At 43.2% G+C, this 18,285-nt stretch overlaps 14 protein-coding genes across 14 annotated transcripts; 5 read left to right on the forward strand and 9 right to left on the reverse strand.

The window, feature by feature from the left end:
* Window positions 1–310: 310 nt before the first annotated feature.
* Window positions 311–1,783, reverse strand: NEHOM01_0663 (uncharacterized protein; the record flags this gene model as incomplete). The annotated part of the gene is made up of 1 exon (XM_051489541.1): window positions 311–1,783. One exon carries the CDS (start codon window positions 1,781–1,783, stop codon window positions 311–313), a length of 1,473 nt encoding a protein of 490 aa, XP_051345501.1.
* Window positions 1,784–1,948: 165 nt separating this feature from the next.
* Window positions 1,949–2,845, reverse strand: NEHOM01_0664 (uncharacterized protein; the record flags this gene model as incomplete). The annotated part of the gene is made up of 1 exon (XM_051489542.1): window positions 1,949–2,845. The coding sequence occupies one exon, from the start codon at window positions 2,843–2,845 to the stop codon at window positions 1,949–1,951; it is 897 nt and encodes a 298-aa protein (XP_051345502.1).
* A 293-nt stretch (window positions 2,846–3,138) lies between these two features.
* On the reverse strand, window positions 3,139–4,548 carry NEHOM01_0665 (aspartyl-tRNA synthetase; the record flags this gene model as incomplete). The annotated part of the gene is made up of 1 exon (XM_051489543.1): window positions 3,139–4,548. The coding sequence occupies one exon, from the start codon at window positions 4,546–4,548 to the stop codon at window positions 3,139–3,141; it is 1,410 nt and encodes a 469-aa protein (XP_051345503.1).
* A 28-nt stretch (window positions 4,549–4,576) lies between these two features.
* On the forward strand, window positions 4,577–6,265 carry NEHOM01_0666 (uncharacterized protein; the record flags this gene model as incomplete). The annotated part of the gene is made up of 1 exon (XM_051489544.1): window positions 4,577–6,265. One exon carries the CDS (start codon window positions 4,577–4,579, stop codon window positions 6,263–6,265), a length of 1,689 nt encoding a protein of 562 aa, XP_051345504.1.
* Window positions 6,266–6,958: 693 nt separating this feature from the next.
* On the forward strand, window positions 6,959–7,423 carry NEHOM01_0667 (uncharacterized protein; the record flags this gene model as incomplete). Its single annotated transcript, XM_051489545.1, has 1 exon — window positions 6,959–7,423. One exon carries the CDS (start codon window positions 6,959–6,961, stop codon window positions 7,421–7,423), a length of 465 nt encoding a protein of 154 aa, XP_051345505.1.
* Window positions 7,424–8,402: 979 nt separating this feature from the next.
* NEHOM01_0668 (histone acetyltransferase) lies at window positions 8,403–9,515 on the reverse strand (the record flags this gene model as incomplete). Its single annotated transcript, XM_051489546.1, has 1 exon — window positions 8,403–9,515. One exon carries the CDS (start codon window positions 9,513–9,515, stop codon window positions 8,403–8,405), a length of 1,113 nt encoding a protein of 370 aa, XP_051345506.1.
* Window positions 9,515–10,159, reverse strand: NEHOM01_0669 (uncharacterized protein; the record flags this gene model as incomplete). The annotated part of the gene is made up of 1 exon (XM_051489547.1): window positions 9,515–10,159. The coding sequence occupies one exon, from the start codon at window positions 10,157–10,159 to the stop codon at window positions 9,515–9,517; it is 645 nt and encodes a 214-aa protein (XP_051345507.1).
* A 29-nt stretch (window positions 10,160–10,188) lies between these two features.
* NEHOM01_0670 (serine/threonine-protein phosphatase 2A regulatory subunit B) lies at window positions 10,189–11,499 on the forward strand (the record flags this gene model as incomplete). The annotated part of the gene is made up of 1 exon (XM_051489548.1): window positions 10,189–11,499. The coding sequence occupies one exon, from the start codon at window positions 10,189–10,191 to the stop codon at window positions 11,497–11,499; it is 1,311 nt and encodes a 436-aa protein (XP_051345508.1).
* A 232-nt stretch (window positions 11,500–11,731) lies between these two features.
* Window positions 11,732–12,463, reverse strand: NEHOM01_0671 (uncharacterized protein; the record flags this gene model as incomplete). The annotated part of the gene is made up of 1 exon (XM_051489549.1): window positions 11,732–12,463. One exon carries the CDS (start codon window positions 12,461–12,463, stop codon window positions 11,732–11,734), a length of 732 nt encoding a protein of 243 aa, XP_051345509.1.
* A 324-nt stretch (window positions 12,464–12,787) lies between these two features.
* Window positions 12,788–14,095, reverse strand: NEHOM01_0672 (uncharacterized protein; the record flags this gene model as incomplete). Its single annotated transcript, XM_051489550.1, has 1 exon — window positions 12,788–14,095. One exon carries the CDS (start codon window positions 14,093–14,095, stop codon window positions 12,788–12,790), a length of 1,308 nt encoding a protein of 435 aa, XP_051345510.1.
* Window positions 14,085–14,777, reverse strand: NEHOM01_0673 (uncharacterized protein; the record flags this gene model as incomplete). Its single annotated transcript, XM_051489551.1, has 1 exon — window positions 14,085–14,777. The coding sequence occupies one exon, from the start codon at window positions 14,775–14,777 to the stop codon at window positions 14,085–14,087; it is 693 nt and encodes a 230-aa protein (XP_051345511.1).
* Window positions 14,778–14,790: 13 nt separating this feature from the next.
* On the reverse strand, window positions 14,791–16,617 carry NEHOM01_0674 (transcription initiation factor TFIID subunit 5; the record flags this gene model as incomplete). Its single annotated transcript, XM_051489552.1, has 1 exon — window positions 14,791–16,617. One exon carries the CDS (start codon window positions 16,615–16,617, stop codon window positions 14,791–14,793), a length of 1,827 nt encoding a protein of 608 aa, XP_051345512.1.
* A 325-nt stretch (window positions 16,618–16,942) lies between these two features.
* Window positions 16,943–17,716, forward strand: NEHOM01_0675 (uncharacterized protein; the record flags this gene model as incomplete). Its single annotated transcript, XM_051489553.1, has 1 exon — window positions 16,943–17,716. The coding sequence occupies one exon, from the start codon at window positions 16,943–16,945 to the stop codon at window positions 17,714–17,716; it is 774 nt and encodes a 257-aa protein (XP_051345513.1).
* Window positions 17,717–17,975: 259 nt separating this feature from the next.
* NEHOM01_0659 (DNA-directed RNA polymerase I subunit RPA12) lies at window positions 17,976–18,260 on the forward strand (the record flags this gene model as incomplete). The annotated part of the gene is made up of 1 exon (XM_051489537.1): window positions 17,976–18,260. One exon carries the CDS (start codon window positions 17,976–17,978, stop codon window positions 18,258–18,260), a length of 285 nt encoding a protein of 94 aa, XP_051345497.1.
* Window positions 18,261–18,285: the final 25 nt, after the last annotated feature.

An 18,285-nucleotide genomic window follows, 5' to 3' on the forward strand; every position in this document is an offset into this window, starting at 1 on the left:
AAATACGATATGGTTGGTTTGGATTAGTGATTGTTGGTTTAAAAGAGAGGCGAATATACTGGATTCATCCAACTTTGCATTGTTTCTTATTAAATGTGACTTGCTATGACAATCGGCTTTTTGTCATTTGGTCCTTTTCCTATATGAACCATACATTTAGATATGAATAAACCTAGCCATTGACAGATCTCTTGATTCTTTGCAGTTGAAACAAACCATCAATAGATTGTGCTAGACACACATATTTTTGGCCTTGAAATGCCTGTATATAAACTAATGCGCTGTTGACGATTGCATTTATTGATCTTGTTTAAACAACGGGAATGGAGAAGGAGCGGTAGCGGTTAGAAAAGATGTAAACGGGGCAGCCGTGGGTGATCCAGTGAAAGTTTCGATTGGCTAAGTCAATGGCTAAGAGACCCTTTTCTGTTTTGGTATACTGGGTTTCTTTAGTGGTTAAGACACCAAAGAAGAAAGAGATGGGAATGTTGTCCTGATAAAGAATACCGCCTAAACAGTTGGCAATGCGCAGAACATCAATAACAAACGGGATGGATTCCTTAGGCCGGGCTAGAAGACAGTCTTGTGGAATGTCAACGCGACGCTCCATAGCTTGAACTAGATTCTTAAGCCGACTGCGACTCCGGAAGAGATAAGGCGGCAGTGATGTTAGAGGCAAATCAAACGGAGCAGGAAGTCTTCTAGAGCCAGAGTGGACATCACCTAATAGAGCGCGGCCTAGAAGGCACGATCCAGCTGCAAGTAAACTACCGGCCCGAACTGTTAGAATACTGGCTAAGGCATCGGGTGGAATAGTTGTACCAGTATAGCTCGGATTAGGATTGAAGTTGAAATTTATGTTGGTATTAGGACGGGGCCGGGCAGCAGGCGGTGATGGGGTTGGGGTTGGCGCAGGAGTATCAGCAGGAGCAGCACCAGCCGCCTCGTCTGTATTAGAATCAGTGCGAGGTTGGCCATTCGCATTTTCTCGGAGTTCGTTAAAGTTCAGAAGAGCACTGTTCTTAGGCGTGGTGCAATAAACGTAAACAGCTAAGATAATCTCGGCAGGTGACATTTGCGGGGAAAGGTCCGGGACTTGTATCTTAATACTAGTTGAAATCCCATTCCAAAACCTTTCGCGAATGAACTGCTTCATTAATTCAGAATGAAGATTAAGTCGCGTAAAATAAGACCTAACTAGCAGTTCCAACTCTTCCTTGTACTGGAAAAGGGTCCCAAACTCTGCTGATGAAAGAGTAAGAATGCGATTGTAAAGACTCTGAAGATTCTCAGGTGTATAAACAACATCATAAATGCGATCAATAGCAACAGTTAAATCCTTAGTGCCCTTGACAACCTTCTCATAAATATCCGTGGCTACAGCTGCTTTAAAGGCAATTCGGGTTTCTTTTTCAGTCCAGCCATGGCGCACTCGTTTGGCATAAAAGGTTTCAACCCAGATGAAAGTGTTTCTAATATCTAAAACATCAAGAACAGCTATGGGAATATCTTGATAATAAACGGTGCGCTTAAGCAGGTACATCGGTCCTCGATAAATGATCTTCATCTCCAGATCAGTGGTGCGATAGGTATTATGGGGGAGAAAGCGTTCAGCAAGGGAACCATTAGGCGGAGTAGGAGGGGCTTCTTTAATGCAGCAAAAAACCATTGGCCTGCGCTCAACTGATGATTCGATAGGCGGGATGTCCTTAAGGGGACCTTTATACTTTAGTCTTGGTTTAGAGCGAACAACTCCATTCTTTCCAACATATATATCGTTCATGTGTAAAGCGTACATAACCAGGGCAAGTCAGAAGAATAAAAGCTTATGAAGGGCCTCTTACCCAATATAGTAACCTCCCGCCCAGAAAATTCTGCCAAAATTACCTAATTAGGTAATCGACCAAAAGAGTAATGTCCCAATTAGGAAAGAGCTAGGCCGGGCGGCTCAGAATGGGTTGTTGGACGAATGCTTAGTGGCTGGATTCGGCTCTAAATATGTATTAAGAGCATCGCGCAGTAGAAGAACGCCGGGAGTCTGATGGAAAGAGTCTATTTGACAAGTAGCTAAAGACTTAGTAAGCGTAGGCGCTAAAAGTGGCCGAGTAAGCCAAAGGCGCAGGAGAGAAAAAGAAAGACCCTGAAGAAGCGAGCTCTGCTGGCCCTCCCGGAAGACTAGCCAGTATCGCTGGCACTCACCATCTAGCATGGCTGCGCAGTCATCCCAGCCCAATAGGGTGGCCAAGTAGGACTCTTCGCCGAGAAGTTTGCGCCGCAGGCTTAAGTACCTGATCTTGTACTGCGTAAGAATTGGCGTAGGTGGCATCCCCGCATGGTTAGAATCGGTGGCTCGAATTGAGCTGGTGGCACTAATGGGCAGATCACTAGACACATTTAGATGACTGCGCAAACGAGTAAATTGGACTAGCAACTGCTGGGCCAGATCCGAGGTTAAGTTGGCCTCTTTAGCCATTAAATGCACTACTAAGTATCCCTGAGTAGCAATAATTCCGACTAGCTCACTAACTAATTGCTCAAGACATATTCGATCTTCGACTAATAAAGACTGTTTAAGTAAAGCCTTAGCTGCCTCCAGCCCACCCACTAACTTATTAATTCGTTCAAGTAGCTCATAATTAGTCACGGGCCGTGGCAGTCTAGCTCCGACCGAAATACTAGCACTCATCATAGCTTGGTAGGTCTGAGTCAACACCAGAACTTCTGGAGTGCACTGCAGAGTCGAACTTAATCTTTGCAGAAGAGCCGCGCCCTCAAGCGGTCTTTCAACCTGCTTCTTCCTTTTCTCACGGAGGATAAGCGTCCGCATGCGCGCAAATAGGTCCATGTGAAACAAACCTTGTCGCCATTTACAATTTGCATCATTCTGTCTTAATATCGACCAACCCAAGTGCGCCTCTTTGGTTTAGTGGTATAACGTCAGTCTTGTAAACTGAAGGTCGGCGGTTCGATCCTGCCAAGAGGCTTCCTTTTTCCGCCCGCCCAACTAACCAATCCCCCACTAGATCTCCTCACCTAACCATCACAATATCACCACAATACTAATCAAACACTAAGCTGTACGCTGATTTATTGAATGCCCTAACCTTCTCTTAGACAGCCCATTTACGTGCTGACGCTTTAAGGATGAAGCCGAGAGGGATCACGAGGGAACATTGAACACTTATGGATATCCCCTGTTTCCGTCAGTAGTTTTACGACTCGTTCTAACCCAATCCCACAGCCAGCATGCGGTGGCACTCCGTAGATAAACGAGTCTGTGTAAGGCCGCACACTCTCCTCGGCAATACCTTTCGCTCTAACACGCTGAAGAAGGACTTCATGCTCGTGAATTCGCACGGCTCCGGATAAGATCTCTTCGCCCTTGAAGATAAAGTCGTAACTCTGGGTATAGTTACTGTCTTCCGGTAAAAGAGCCGTATAGAAAGGCCGAGCACTAGCAGGATAGTTTACCAGCACAAACAAGTCGGTTTGGTAGCGCAACTTAACTTGCTCGCCCAGAAGTCGTTCATCCTCCGTGCCAATATCAGTCAAGTAGTCCCCAGATCTACCTATCTCCCTTAAAATATCAATCCCCTCCTTAAAGGTCAAAATCACCGGAGCATCCGTAACAATCGTAGTGTTACTACGACCAGTTATCTCTGTAATTGCTTTCAACTCCGCCTCATACTTACTGCCTACGCTTCTAATCACAGTTTTCAACACATCGTAGATCTCTCCTACTACATTTATATAACTCTCACCCTTTAACTCCCGCTCCAAATCTACTCCAGTAAATTCAGTCAAGTGCCGGCCTGTATTAGAATTCTCAGCTCGGAAACATGGACCTATCTCAAACACTCTTTCCAAACCGCCTATAACCGCTAATTGCTTGTACAACTGAGGCGACTGGGCTAAACTAGCCTTCTCCTTAAAGTAGTCCACCACAAAAACATCCGCCCCTCCTTCTGAAGCACCTCCTAACAATTTAGGCGTCTTAATTTCCAAGTAGTTCCGCTCAACCAATGCACTTCTAAAGGCCTGTAAGACCCCCGAGTAGATAAGAAAAATACTCCTAGATTCAACCGATCGTAAATCTAATGACCTTAAATCCAGTCTTTTAGATAGTCCTACCACCGGTAATTGTGGTGTCTCTACTCTTTCCTGAGCCGTCCAACTTAAGTCCTTCAACTGGTAAGGCAGTTCAGCGGCTAGTGAGACAATCTCTACATCCTCTACCTGTATCTCTCTTCTCTTCACCGTACAAGACAAGATTTCCTGCTTTGTCTCAACTAACTTACCTCTAATCCCTACATAAGACTCAGCTGTTAATTTACTACGTAATTCTAACCCCAAACCTTCTACTCCACTTCCACTATAAACGGCCTGGACAGTCTCACCCCCTTCCCGCAACACCATAAATACTTTATTCTTACCCACTAACCTAATACTAGATATAAATCCATAAATACTTACTAAACCCAATTCAGCCTGACTGGCTAATTGAGCAATAGTTAGTGTAATTAGTCTATGTTCTTCTAATGCAGTCATTCTTATTAAATTTTTAGTTTCATTATAGATGCAGGACGAGTGTAATGGCTTTATCTTTTCTTGTCGTGGCAAGCCTAAAGATACTTTATTATTAGGTCCTGATAGTCGGACTAGCAAAACCTCTAAAAGTGATAAAACTTCTAAAAGTGATAATCGTGTTTTTGCCTTTTCATTTGCTAAATGTCCTAATAAGGTAATATCAGTTGGAAAGACAGGGGGTGGAGTTGATTTAGATCGGAGTAAAAGTAAGGTTAGTAAGTCTAGTGTTAATAAGGTTAGTAAAACTAGTGCAGCAACTATTACTGCTAATAAGGTGGGTAAGGCTAGTGCAGCAACTACTACTAATAAGGTGAGTAAGGCTACTACTAATAAGGTGAGTAAGACTACTACTACTAATAGTAATACTAACTCAAGTAAGTCGGCAATGCCTTTGTTTCGGTTTAGCATAGGTGGTGTAAGTAATAGTAATAATAAGAGTGATGTATTGTGTAAGAGTAAGGGTAAAGGTGATGTTAGTAAAAGTGACGTAGGTGTAAGTAAGAGTGACGTAGGTGTAAGTAAGGGCAAAACAGTCGGGCGGAAGGGCAAGCAGGTTAAGAAGAGTGAAGAAGTGGTGGTGAGTAGTGGTGAGTCCTTTAAGGATCGGCTGATGATGGCTGGGGGTGTAAGTACTAAAAACGTAGTGGAAGATAAGAATTTAGGAGATAAGAATGTAGTGGAGGATAAGAATGTCGCAATAGATAGCGCGGCTGTAAGTGAGATGGTAGAAGATGTAATAATTAAGGATGTAATCGTAGATAGTGGAGATAATGTTGGAGATGTTGTGGTTGATGGGGATACGGTTGATGAGGCTAAGAAGATGACCACTCTTGGACTGTCTCTGGGTAGTGTAGTTAGAGGCCGGCGTATGACATTAGGAGGAGGAGTAAGTGGAGTGCTAGAGACTCCTTTGAAAAGAAGACGGGTGTCTCTGAATACTTATACCTTATCACAAGAACAAAGACCTTCTATCTTTAGCTTTCGACGTAATAGTGTGGTCGATGGGGAGCAGATGTATAATGGAAGTGTATCTCCAAGTGACTTTCATAAACACTCTAATGAAGATCTGTGCACACGAGCTAGGATTAAACAGGTGCTTATTTGGTGCACTAAGTATGTGTCTTGTCAGCTAGTGGATGAACTGAATGAAATACCTCGAGAACGAGTTGTGGCTATCTGTGAGAAGTACCTTAAGAAAATACCCCGTTTGACTATTAGTCATCGGGATGGAATTAGTCAGCCGATTGAAAGTACTGGTGTGCAAGAGGCTATTAATTCTTTGCAAGGTGACACTTATCGCTATGGAGTGGAGATAGAGAAATGGGAGAAGATTTATGGCCAGACATTACGGGCCTATCGGCTTACAATGCCTTTGCTAGGAACGGGAGAGTCTCCGGTAACAATGATGGCTTCGGGTGGCGAGACAAGGTCTATACTTGTCTCTTTTGATATGACACTCATTCCGAGTTCCTCATATGATGCCATGTCGTTGCTGTTCCGGCGGATAGAAAGTATGCGTGCTGCGCTTAGTACATCGAGATACTTTGTGGTTTTGACTGCTGAGTATATTAAGAGAGTCACAACGTCTCTCTTGGAAGCAGCCCATCCCCAGGATAAGGCTCGAGCCAATGCCCTTCTCCAGGCCCTCTGCCAAATGGCTCGTAAAGAAAGAGTGTAATAAAGCAAGTCTACTACTACTAGTTATGGTTATTGTTAAGTGCGTGGTTGGATAGGCAAGTTCAAAATAAAGATCTAGTCTTGTATTGGGTTGAGTTGAGTTAGGTTAGGTAGGTTTTGTGTTCTGATGCTGGTGTATTGTATTGTGCTGCTCTATAGACCTAGCGGCTCTAATTCTAGTGGTACCAAATCTAATTCTAATGAGTGCGTTGTGTAGTGTGGGATGAAATTGAAGGGTTCGTGTTGTGTTGATGTTGTGTTGCTGTTGCTGTTGCGTTGTGCTGCTTGTTCTAGAGTGGCTGGCTGGCTGCGAAGCTCTTCTGGTTATGCTAGACTGTAGCTGGATTTTGTTGATTGTGATATGACAACATTAGCTAGAATACATTATTTGATGTGCATGTAAGTTAAAGTTTTTTGAATCGTAAACTTTAATGCTATCTAGGTATCTATTTCAATTAACTTTTGTCTATCCAAGCATCTTATTGTGGCTAGTCTTGGCTGGACAGAAAAAGGCCTGTTGGTGTGTACTACCCCCGTTAGCATACAAGCTGAGCCGCCCTATGCACAAGTTGTGCCTTCTATTGATATAGTAGATGGTAACTATCTACTTGATGGTGGCCCATCTACTGCAGAGAATCTCTTTGGTGGAGAACCGCCCGCTGGAGCAGCTAATGATGTTGGGGCTTGTGCTATTATGCTTGTGCTCGACTTACCAGATGAACCAGCACCACCTCGGCAATACTTTGTCAGAAATTACGATGGGACTATGGTTATATTGCCTTTTTTGTTATTTAGGCGCTTACAAATACTGCAGATCATCGTTGATCCACTTGCTCATATTTGGAATTGTTTCCTGTCTGAAGACCAACTATCATCTATGTGGGAACTCCAATTAGATGAAATCACAACCAGTTCTATGGTGCTAAATTCTAACAAGATCAACCAGTCTCCATCGTATGTTCACCAAATTGTTTTTGAGAATAATTGGAATGATATTGATTATATGATTGTTCAGAATGATTTAGTCCATCTTCATCAAATTAAGTGCACTATCCCAATATATATTAAGGGTTTAAATATGGAATATTCTGTGGTATCAGCTAGCCTATTGTCTTTTTTGCTACAAATACTGGATGTTCCTCTGCTTCATATCGACTGACTAGACACTTCTGTATCAACGCAAACAGTTGATGTATCCCATATTTCATTCTTGACAACAGAAGTTACGCCCCAAATCAAAAACCGGCGTGTTATTGTCTATTCTTCTAAGGACATATCCACCCGTTGGCAGCCTTTCTATGATGTGCTTAATACCAAATATTACATATGTATACATCCCGTGCCCTAGGGTGGCTACACGCCGTTTTCAACCAGTATTACTTCTACCAAGACATAACCAGGCTGGACGCTCGCAGGATTTATTGAATAAAGTATCTCTCTCTGCTTCTACAAATGTATTCCGCACTGTATTTATAGTTTGGGGCTGTACTCTACCAATCTCTAACACAAACTAACCCAAACTAACCCAATGGAACTGCTGATGAAGAGTAAAGATAGGTTGGCTTGCGCCTATTCCCTGTGAAACATACTGTAATGCAACTAACCCCATATCAACTCAATACCAATCCAATACCAACTCAATACAAACAAAGAATGATGGTGGATACTCTGAACACCACAATAAGCCTATGCGCTCCTAACAATCTTCTTTTAACCCAATACTAACCCAATAACACTGCCACGGTCCACCCCACATAACTCAACTCAACACAATAAACATTTGTTGCTCTTAAAGATATGCGTCTCTATTCTGTTGTTAATTGAAATACCAATAGCAAATTGCTTAAAATAGTACAGAACGCAACCTAATTTCAAAAAAGTAAGCTATTGTATAATTTAAATAAGTTTATGTTATATTTGATTTAGATTCAAAACAATATAAGATAATGTAGTGTGCTGACAAACTCATGGGGACTTAAACCCACACACTAACAGAACTCTGTCCAACTGCCAATACACTACTAACATAACTTAGCATAGCACACAACCAACTTAACATAACATAAATCCTCTGTTCGCGCACTATCTCTTGTTTAGGTGTAAATATAGATGTAACTTATATGGTTTATTGTAGGTAGTTAGCGCCGGGAAAGAGCTTCGCGGCACCACTTGACCTTGTTTTGATAAAACTCATTGAGCGACTTGGCACACTTGGCATACTGCGAACCCGGTGCATTATAGATATAGCAGTTCTGGACAATTTGCTGGATGTCTTGGTCCATCTCATCAAAAGAAGTATACTGGTCGCTTTGGATCTTCTGTTGAATCGTACTGAGATCCATTGGATTTTTAATCACCTGATAGTAATCTGGCACGTCTTGTGCACTAACCGGCTCTAAAAACGGCCATGCTGTGTTGTGATTTTGCAGCTCGTTGCACAAATAGAGAAGCAGTTCTTTCAAACTCCCCCGTGCTCCTAAAGCCGCCTTCATTTGCTCATTAAACCCAGACTCGGCCAGACCTGGAATGTCTTCTATAGCGGCTAGTGACTCCGGCATAACGTATTCTTTGTACATTTCAGGGCACCGCTGTTTCACCATCTCAATCAGCGCGGCCCGGCGTTGCTGCAATCGCCCATACATCTGTAAATAGTCTAGCTCCGGCAAAACCCTGCCTTGCATCATTGTGCCGCCTTCATAGTCCTTGATCCGGCCTTGCCATTCCGTAAAGGAAATCTGCTTGGTAAACCCTTGCTTCTTAAAGTATCCAATTGCATAGTTATCAGCATAGGTCAAAAGATAGATGGGCTCTTTTCCTCTTACTTGGCCTGTTCGCTCTTCCTCGGCCCGAAACTCTTTCTTAATCGTTTCCCGTAACATGCACATCATAAACTCACCAAACCCTTTGATTTGTGACTCACTGTTCACCGCACAGAAGACTATCTCTACAAACGAGTTGTCAAAGAAGAGTCGGTAACAAATTCCTCCAACTATCTTCTCTTCCGGCCCTTCCAAGAGCACCATCGATTTGTGCTTGACATCAAAGACCAGCCGCGTTACATACTCCTTGGGCATCTTCGGCAGCTGTTTCTGGAAGAGAGATCGCAATTCTAGCAAAACCTTTCCCGCTCCCAATGCATCTGCATCTAAACTACTAATTACTCTTGTATATATCTGGCCTTTGCTCAATAAGCCCAACAAGTGCGCATTTCGCGCAACCTTCTGAGCGGCCTCAGCCGGCATGGCAAACATTAAAGAAAATCCTTCTGGCTCGCCACATGTCCGTCTCTCCCTTTACTCTGCCCTTCTTCTAAGCCTGCCAGCAGCCGTGTCACCCGCTCTATGCCCTCCGTTGAAGAAGTTTTGCCGGCCATATGCAAGGCATCTCTGGCAAACCGTTTGGCTGCCACAATTAGCCCCTTAGCTGCCAGGTACTTAGCCACAAAGTAGCTGGCTCGGTAGTATTGGGCTGCATCTAGTTTGCCCATATACATGCCACCGGCCAACAGGATCTCCTCCAGTTGAAACTCTCTTATCTCGGATCCTGACCATGCCCTTCTTTGTTGTGCTATCTTACAGAAGATGTTTGGCATTGGCTCCTCTGCCACGAGTTTCTGGGCCGCTCTGTACCCTCGAATAAACTCTTCCGGCTGGGAATTTTTGGCCTTCAGCTTCAGGTAGTGAACAACCGGCCCAAACGTAGGGTTACGGAGAGAGCCGCTAGGCCCAATCAAGTACTCATAAAACGTCCCAAAACTGTCTAAAATGTCACCAAAGAGAACAGCGTACCTAACAGGATTGTGCGGCAAGATATACAGCTGCTTATTCTCGTCATGATATAAAGCAGCAACTAGATTAAGCTCTATATATCGCAAGTTGGCGGCCAAGAGCTCCATTTCTTTGTATTTTCCAATTTAATATTTAGATGTTCTGGTCAACGTGGAGATGTCGCCAGACCATTACAGCCGTTGAATCTGATGCTTACAAGAGTAGCTTGGTAAAGGATGGGAATTTAGTCCTGGGCCGGAATCAAGGGTTTTTGGAGGTTTACAAAATCGGGTCAAATTTACGGAAACGCATTGAGTTTCGCAGCCACTCACCTTGTTTTGACTATCTAAGAAGTGCAGAAATAGCCGAGTCGGTAGATGCAATTGGAATGCTTCCTTCAGGTAATAAGGAGATTTTAGTGCTAAGTAGCAATGCTAAAACAGTTAAGCTATGGAACATTCATTCAACTTACCTGAGACAGACGGAACCGTCGGCCGTGGTGGAGTGCTGCTCTGATATTTCATCGTGTGATGCAGGAGGTGAAGAAAGAGAGCGGCGCAAGGATAACAGCCGTGAACGGCTTAGTCGTATTTTCTTAAGAGAGACCCGAAAGAAGCACTCGGTTGCTTTAGAAGCACAGGTTAGTCCGGAAAATACCTATAGTTTGCATAGTCTTTCGGTGGCGGCCAATGGAGAAAGTTTCTTGGTGGCCGATGAGTTAGCGATTAATATATTTAGTTCCCGTTTAGAGCCGCTCTGGAAGACTGTTAATCTAAAGCCAGCGAATAACGAAGAGATAAGCAAAGTTATCTGTACGGCGAAGTTTGTCGATCGGTCTAGCCATTTGTTTGTTTATGGAGCCAGTAATGGGTCCGTGGAGATTCGTGATTTAAGGGAATGCACCAAATCTATGCCAGCGGTTGAAATATGCCCGCAGAGAAGTCATGATTTCTATGGGGAGATAATTAGGCCGGTGTCGGATATTCAGTTTATTAATGATCATGTGTTTGCGGCGCGGAATCTCTTAGCTGTACAGATACACGATATAAGGGCGCCCCATGGATCTGTACTGGAGCACGATGTGCTGCCTTTGGCGCGGAAGAAAGTATCTGATCTGTACGATTCTGATGAGATCTTTACTAAGTTTAAGCTAGGCGTGGTTGGCAATAAGGTTTATACGGGGTCTTTTAATACGGGAGTGGCTGTGCTGGATATCAAGGACGGCACAATTACTCGGTCATTCTTAGAAGCAGAAATGGAAGAGGCAACTCGGATTGTCGATAGGAAGAAAATTACTTGTGTCTCAGCCGAGGAAGACTGCTTAGTGGCCACCATGAATAACCAATGCTATATATTCCGTCAAGATAGCAGTCCCGGTCATCAATCCGAAGCTGAGTCCGATGAAACTTCAAGTCTAGATGATTATAACGATTTGGAGGATAGCATGCTTAGCACCGAAACCAATTAAATGCTTGTCTAGTCAAGTAGTTACTTAAGTACTTAAACATATGTTCAGTTAGCTTTTTATTTAGGTGCGCACGCGATATTTATGTGAGGTTGCAATTAAGGTAGCACTAGAAAGTAGCTAGGTAATTAGGTGGCTGGACAATCAAGTGAATAAATAGGTTATGTTAGGTTGTGTTGGTGTTGAGTTGTGTTGGGTTGTGTTGGGTTGTGTTGGGTTGTGTGCTATTAGTGGGTTAGCGAGTTATTGACCTGATTAGGAAAAGCAGGCCAAAGAGAAGAACAAATAAGATAATGATGTTCCTTCGCCGTTTAGATACAGCGGCGAGGGCATGATTAAGCTCAAAACTACCCTTCTTAAGGGCGACTTTGGACTTGCTAAAGAGTTCGTCTATTCGTTCTAATTGCTCGCCTTGCATAGAGATATGCATGGACACTTCAGTGATTACTTTGCCGAGCTCATTGATATGCGTTTCAATGCTTTCTAGTTCGCGCTTGCGAAGACTGCTGGCCTCTTCCCGAAGAATCTCGCGCTGTTTTTCTTGGTAGATTTGCTGGCCTGTGTGGTGACTGTGGGCAGGCGGTCTTCGGGCTCGCTGTTCTTCTTCATCCAGAGCGGTCCTGATCTTTTGCTCCTTGCGCAGGATATTGGCTAGGGTAAGGGAAAGGCTGGCATACTGTCGGCGAATGTTCGAGGTAATCTTCTGCTGCATTTCGCTTTCGGTTCCTGCGGCTGCTTGATTGCCGGCCGGTTGGGTTAGGGCGTAGAGCTGCTGAAGAGAATCTTCTATCTTCTGAATAATGTGTTTATCAGAATTTTGGCCCTTATCTATTGATTTCTCGAGATGGGCAAGTTGCTCTTTGATCTCAGAAATTAAGGCGGCCGAGGAATGGCTTGGGGCAGCTACTTGTCTTTGAGGACGGCCAGATGCTTCGGCAAAAAGAAGGAACTCTCTTGTTCGGTCCATAAAACTTTAGTTAAAAACAAACCCGTCTATATGCATTAGCTTGTTTTCTGGTTACTTCCTGCCCTTGTTGTCTCAGCTCATGAGAATAGAGGTTTAGGAATTATAGATCTAAGGAGTTTATGTGTAAAAATAAAAGGAAGCCTTCCAAAAACGAACAGAGCTGTATTTGATTTGAGTTTAATATTATTTTGCTTATTCCCAGGATAGTAATAATCACAATTGGGTTTCTAGTTACAAAACAAAAGAAGACTGCACCAAGACCGCAAAGTATGCACTACTAGGAATGTACAACAAAGGTGCTTTTATTTTGGCCTTACACCGGCTTTAGATAGTATTACAAGGAGTAATTGGGGTGAGAGAGACAGGGTAAAATTGGTGGGAGCGGCGATTGCGAATGAAAGGAGTTTGTGTGCTATCGGGTAATTGGGCGAGGTAGAGGACTCCGGTAGTACGCCCGCGCTTGAACGAAAAAGATGACCTTAGAACGCAACCAACCACAGACTCTTGGCCAGACATTGGAAAACCTTCTGGCTCGGAAGAGTTTAATGACTCAGCCAAAATAACAGGCGAGCCAGGCATGAAGGATCCTTTATCAGCTACAAAGAGATAAGGAGTAGCCTGGGTTAGATCTCCAGTAAATAAAGGTAAAACATCAACCGGTCGTTTACCCCGTGGTTTTTTAGCCAGAACATCTAATTCTGCCTGGTTAGTTGCCTCCCATAAAGAATGACCACGACGAGTACTTAGCAAGTCAAAAGGATAAACCACCCGGTCTAACTCCGTACCAATACGGAACAGTTCCAGAGTACTAATAGGCACAATTCCGCCCACTACACACTTCTGCATGACTTCCATACACCGAGCTCGGTTGATAAGCAAAACCACTCTAGTCTGGTCAAGTGCCATACAAACATAAGCTAAGGGGCCCGTCCGGTTCTCTACTAACTCCCGAGCCGACCTACAATTAACATACCCTGTTGCAGCATACATCTTCTGCTCACCATAGAACATAAAGATACACAGATCCTCCAAAGCCGGCATCTCTTCATTCCCACCTATAACTTCACACTTATTCTCATTCTCATTTACACTTTCACCACTACCACCTTGATTTACTTCCGCTTGTGTATCTTTAATAATAATACACTCAGTCGAGTTTTGCCAGACAATTGATCGACTGTAGTTTGAAGAATACTCCACCTGCGGCGACAAAACATCCAATCCTACTCCACCGGCCAAATACACTTTACAGTACGAAATATCACTCAATAAACCCCGAGTGCTTAGAGCTGCCGCAATAAACTTATCACTCTTCATATGCCGTTTATAAGGCAGAGTTGTGCCTAGGTTGGTGTGCATAAAGAACCTTTTGGCGTACCAGGTATGTGCATGTAGCTTCCCAGACCCCCAAACAACTCTTTGCCGAATTGCCCGTCGCCGACTTTTCTCACCCCTTCGTGCCTCCTTAGGTATTCTGCGCTCATCAAAAGAAGCTGTTCTTCTTCGTTTATGAAAGGGTAGTGTTTGAAATAACATCTTGTTGCGCGGTTTCTCTCTAATCTCCCGTTCAATTCTTTGAATCTCATCAGCACAACCATTAGCGTAAGCAATGGCGTGGAGTTCAACTGGCATTAAAAAAAACCACCGCACAGGCCACAGTTATAGTCGTAACTACTCCAACCATCTCCAAAGACATAACCACTACTCCTCTTTCATCCGCACCCATACTCACTGAAATGTACCCCAAGTATTTAGGCACCTTTTCCAAATGAACTTTAGGCAAAATGAACGTCCCAGCCACTCGGGACGTACTAGGCACCTTCCCGACAATACTTAAACCCGTGCTTGATACGCCTTGCAAAACCACCTCTTCCTTCCCCACATTCACTTCCAAGTCACTATCGGTCATTTTAATCAGCCGCTGAAAGACACTCAGTCCAATCGTAAATAAACTCGGCGGGGCTAAACTCTCGTCCATACTCGGAGCTTCATTCTCCAACAAGTAAATGTGCCGTTCAAGCAATAAACCCTTCCCCGACCACTGAGCAACCAAAACACTGCCCTGCACGCGCAAATGCACCCGATCAGTCCCCGGCAAACCAACTCTAAGATAAGGAATACTAAACGGCCGTCCTGGCGTGTACTGCCGCGTAAACATCCGGTCAATATAATGCTCAACCAGCACACTCCGTGCCGCATCACTCGCTCTAATACAAAACCCATTCGGTCGCGCCACAAAGGTTAAACGAGTAAATTTAGCCGACATACCTGCATCCACCGACTGGTACGCGCTCTTCTCTAATAAGATCTCCATGCAGGGGTACTATTTATTTGCTCTTCGGGAAGTAAGCGCCTACACAACAAATGATATTACGATGCCCAAACGCCGCTTTAATAATTGGCGTGCTCTTAGTATAGTAAGTGGCCACAACTTCACCTTTATACCGGTCCCAAAGTCGCACACTATTATCACCAGCCGAAGAGACCAGTAAAGAAGAGAAGAAAGAGAAGCTCACTGAAAAAACAAACCCTGTATGTCCCACATACTTAAACAACATTGCCCCCGTAGCAATATCCCATAACATAACACTCTTATCCTTACCTCCCGATAGTAACTGCTTCCCACAAGCAGATACGTCCAAGCACAAAACTGTATCCTTATGACCCACAAACAGCCGCACTAGTTCCCCGCTCTGCAAATCATGCATCCGCACCTTAAAATCACAACTACCCGTAAACAAGTAGTTGCCATTCGGATGGAACTTAACACACATAATATCACTTAGTGCCGAAGCAAACAACCGAACAGGCTTACCACTCTCTACCGCCCAAACACAAGCATTACGATCACTGCCTCCCGAGGCAAAGTAGTAGTCATTAGGAGCAATGTCAATATCCCAAACCGGGAAGAAGTGACCGCGATAACTAGCTATCTCTGTATACGTATCTAGTGACCACAACCGAATACTCGTGTCCTGGGAACAAGAAAGGAGAAACCGTTTGCTCTTAAAGAACTTCACACTATACACCGGGCCCGAATGTCCCACCAGTCTAGCCACCTTTCCTATATCATCCCGTGAATCATCTGGCTTCCCCGTTCGCATCTCCGGAGTTTTCAAGTAAATACTAGGCTTAAGCCGCAATAAAGAATCTTCCGTTAAAGAGTGCACCTCAATGAACGAGTCTCGATACCCCAAAGCCAACAATTTCATATCACTAGAATAATCAGCACAACAAAGACCTTCAAACGTATTGTGCACAGTATGGCAGCAAATACTCGGCATTTGGTTCTTACTAACATTCACTCGCTTAGATAAGTCCCGAAGCTTTTCTATCTCTGCAGCTATCTGCGAAGCACCCGGAGAAGGACAAGGAATTCTATCAACTGGAGGAGGCATGTTCTCCAATCGCTTCTTCTTCAACAGAGATAAGAACTGGTCTAAATACTCGTACTTATACTGTTCCTCCGAGGAAATCAACTCTTCAACCTTAGGCAGAATGTAGTGCACACCACTGTGGATTGGCGCCCGATTAAAGTCAAACTCAGTCGCACCAGCAATACCTATATCTACTACTTCCTCAGCTAACTTCCCCGTATACACCCGAATGTCCAAAAACTGATTAACTATCTTTAACATCCGCACTAAACTATTGGCCTCTAGAAAGCTAATAAACAGATCAAATGCATACTTACCCATCGAAAGATGGTACTTATTGGCTAAAAAGGCTAAGGCTAAAGTGTTCTCTTTTAAATTAGCTAAATCACGGACCATATCTATTTGTCTTAACTCGTTAGAATGAGTCTCAGTAAAATCGTTCTGATAAGTGCGCATAAACGTACGGGCTTCATTATCACGGCCTTTAGAAACGAGTTCTAAGTATAAATGAACAAAAATAGGGAATAACAAGTTGCCTAGGTCGTTTTTAAAGGCATCTAAAGAGTCTTCAACCCATTGCCTTAGCTTGGCATATCCGGCATCTAGTGCCCCACTTCCATCACTTAGCGCAGCATTGCGCATGGAAAGGCGAGAGTAGATTTCCTTGTCTGCGACATAATCGGGTAAAGACATCGTTGTCGCTTGGGGTGTCATGTCATTGGGCCGTCTGTACCCCCGGCGTTCTAGGATACTTCTGTCATACTTCTCCTCATCCATTGGTGGTAGCAAAAAAGAAGAAGAAGGCTAGCTGTCCCCGGCGTTTCGCATTGCATCTAATCTGGGCACCCTTCCCGAGATACGCATGTCGGCTTCTTAGCTCAATGGTAGAGCGCACCCCTAGTAAGGGTGAGGCTACGGGTTCGATTCCCGTAGAAGCCTACTTTTTTCTTGGTTGATTTTAGCTTGACATTTGACGTGTTTACTGATTTGGCTGGAGATTTCTTAGAAATTTGACAGCATTTTAAGATTAAAGTCACACGGAATTAATGGTGATTAATCATTTAGATCGGAGTGTATATTAAGATTCTTTGTTTTACTATTAATGAACACGATGGAGTTTTTGCAGCAACAATTCAAAGGCAACAAAATCATACTAACATTTATTGTTGATTTGATAAAACATTCAATAGAATGGGAAGATCTATTTAACAACAATGTAAACGAGAGCATCTACATAAACCTTTCTAAATTTAAGCATTACATAGAAAGCAATAACCAAAATGGCCAGAACCAAATACTAGATGTTTTATTATACAACCTGTTCCTTCCATATAAGCGAGTCCTCACTAAGCGCGTCAATATTGCTCAATTATTGGAAAAACATCAAGATAACATAAAGTATTTGACGTATAAATTGAAGTCTGATCTAAAAGATATCACGGTCGCCAATTATAATATAGGTGAGCAGGAGCATACTGGCAACTTTAATAACTCAGCGGCCGAAAACAGTAATATGTCCGATACTAGCTCGCCTTTATCTACACAAGAAGCAACCGATCGTTATTTTGCCTCCGCTACTAAGGGCAATAAGTCGCAAGAAGGGAAGCCAACAAACTCTAAAAGAATGAACTATCCCAAAAACATATCCGAGATTCTTAAGAGATGGCTTGTTGATCATATCGAAAATCCATACCCCGATGAGAAAGAGAAGCACTATTTAATATTGAAAACTGGTCTGTGTTCTTCTCAAATTAACAATTGGTTCATTAATGCTCGAAGAAGGATCATTCCAAAGATAATCAAGAATTCAAACTATGAAAAGTTAAAGATTATTGATCAAACTCCGATTAATAACCACCAATCTAATCTAATTTAATCTCATCTCATCCTATTCTTATTATTACAGTTGCAATACCTCTCCAACATCAACTCAACCCAAGCCAATGTTAACTCAAACAAAACCCTCACATTAATAAATCCAACTGTATCGTTCAATACTAACCCAATATCACCTTAACGTCAACCTAAAACCAACACCAACCCAATCCTACACCTCTTTAACCAGTACTAACCCAAACTAAGCCAATATCAACTCAATACTAACCCAATACAACCATCCAAACGGTTTTTTATTTATGTTCTGTACGTCGTGTGAACGATATCTCTCTCCTTTAGATCAAACATGTTCATTTTGCTCCACTAAATGCCAAAGATATACGACCAGAAACGCAATGCAATATAAGACCTTTACCGCAGTAGCTACAACTGAGAAGAAGAAAGGGGCTAAAATCAAAGAATCTTGCCCACAATGTAAAAGTGAGTATATGTACTACTATACCATGCAACTCCGATCGGCCGATGAAGGACAAACAGTCTTCTACGAATGCGATTGTGGCTATAAGACTAAACTAAATACTTAAAAGACCCGTTGGTCTATTCAGCACT

The sequence above is a fragment of the Nematocida homosporus genome (assembly GCF_024244095.1).
Source record: "Nematocida homosporus strain JUm1504 chromosome Unknown 4343, whole genome shotgun sequence".
NCBI lineage: Eukaryota > Fungi > Microsporidia > Nematocida > Nematocida homosporus.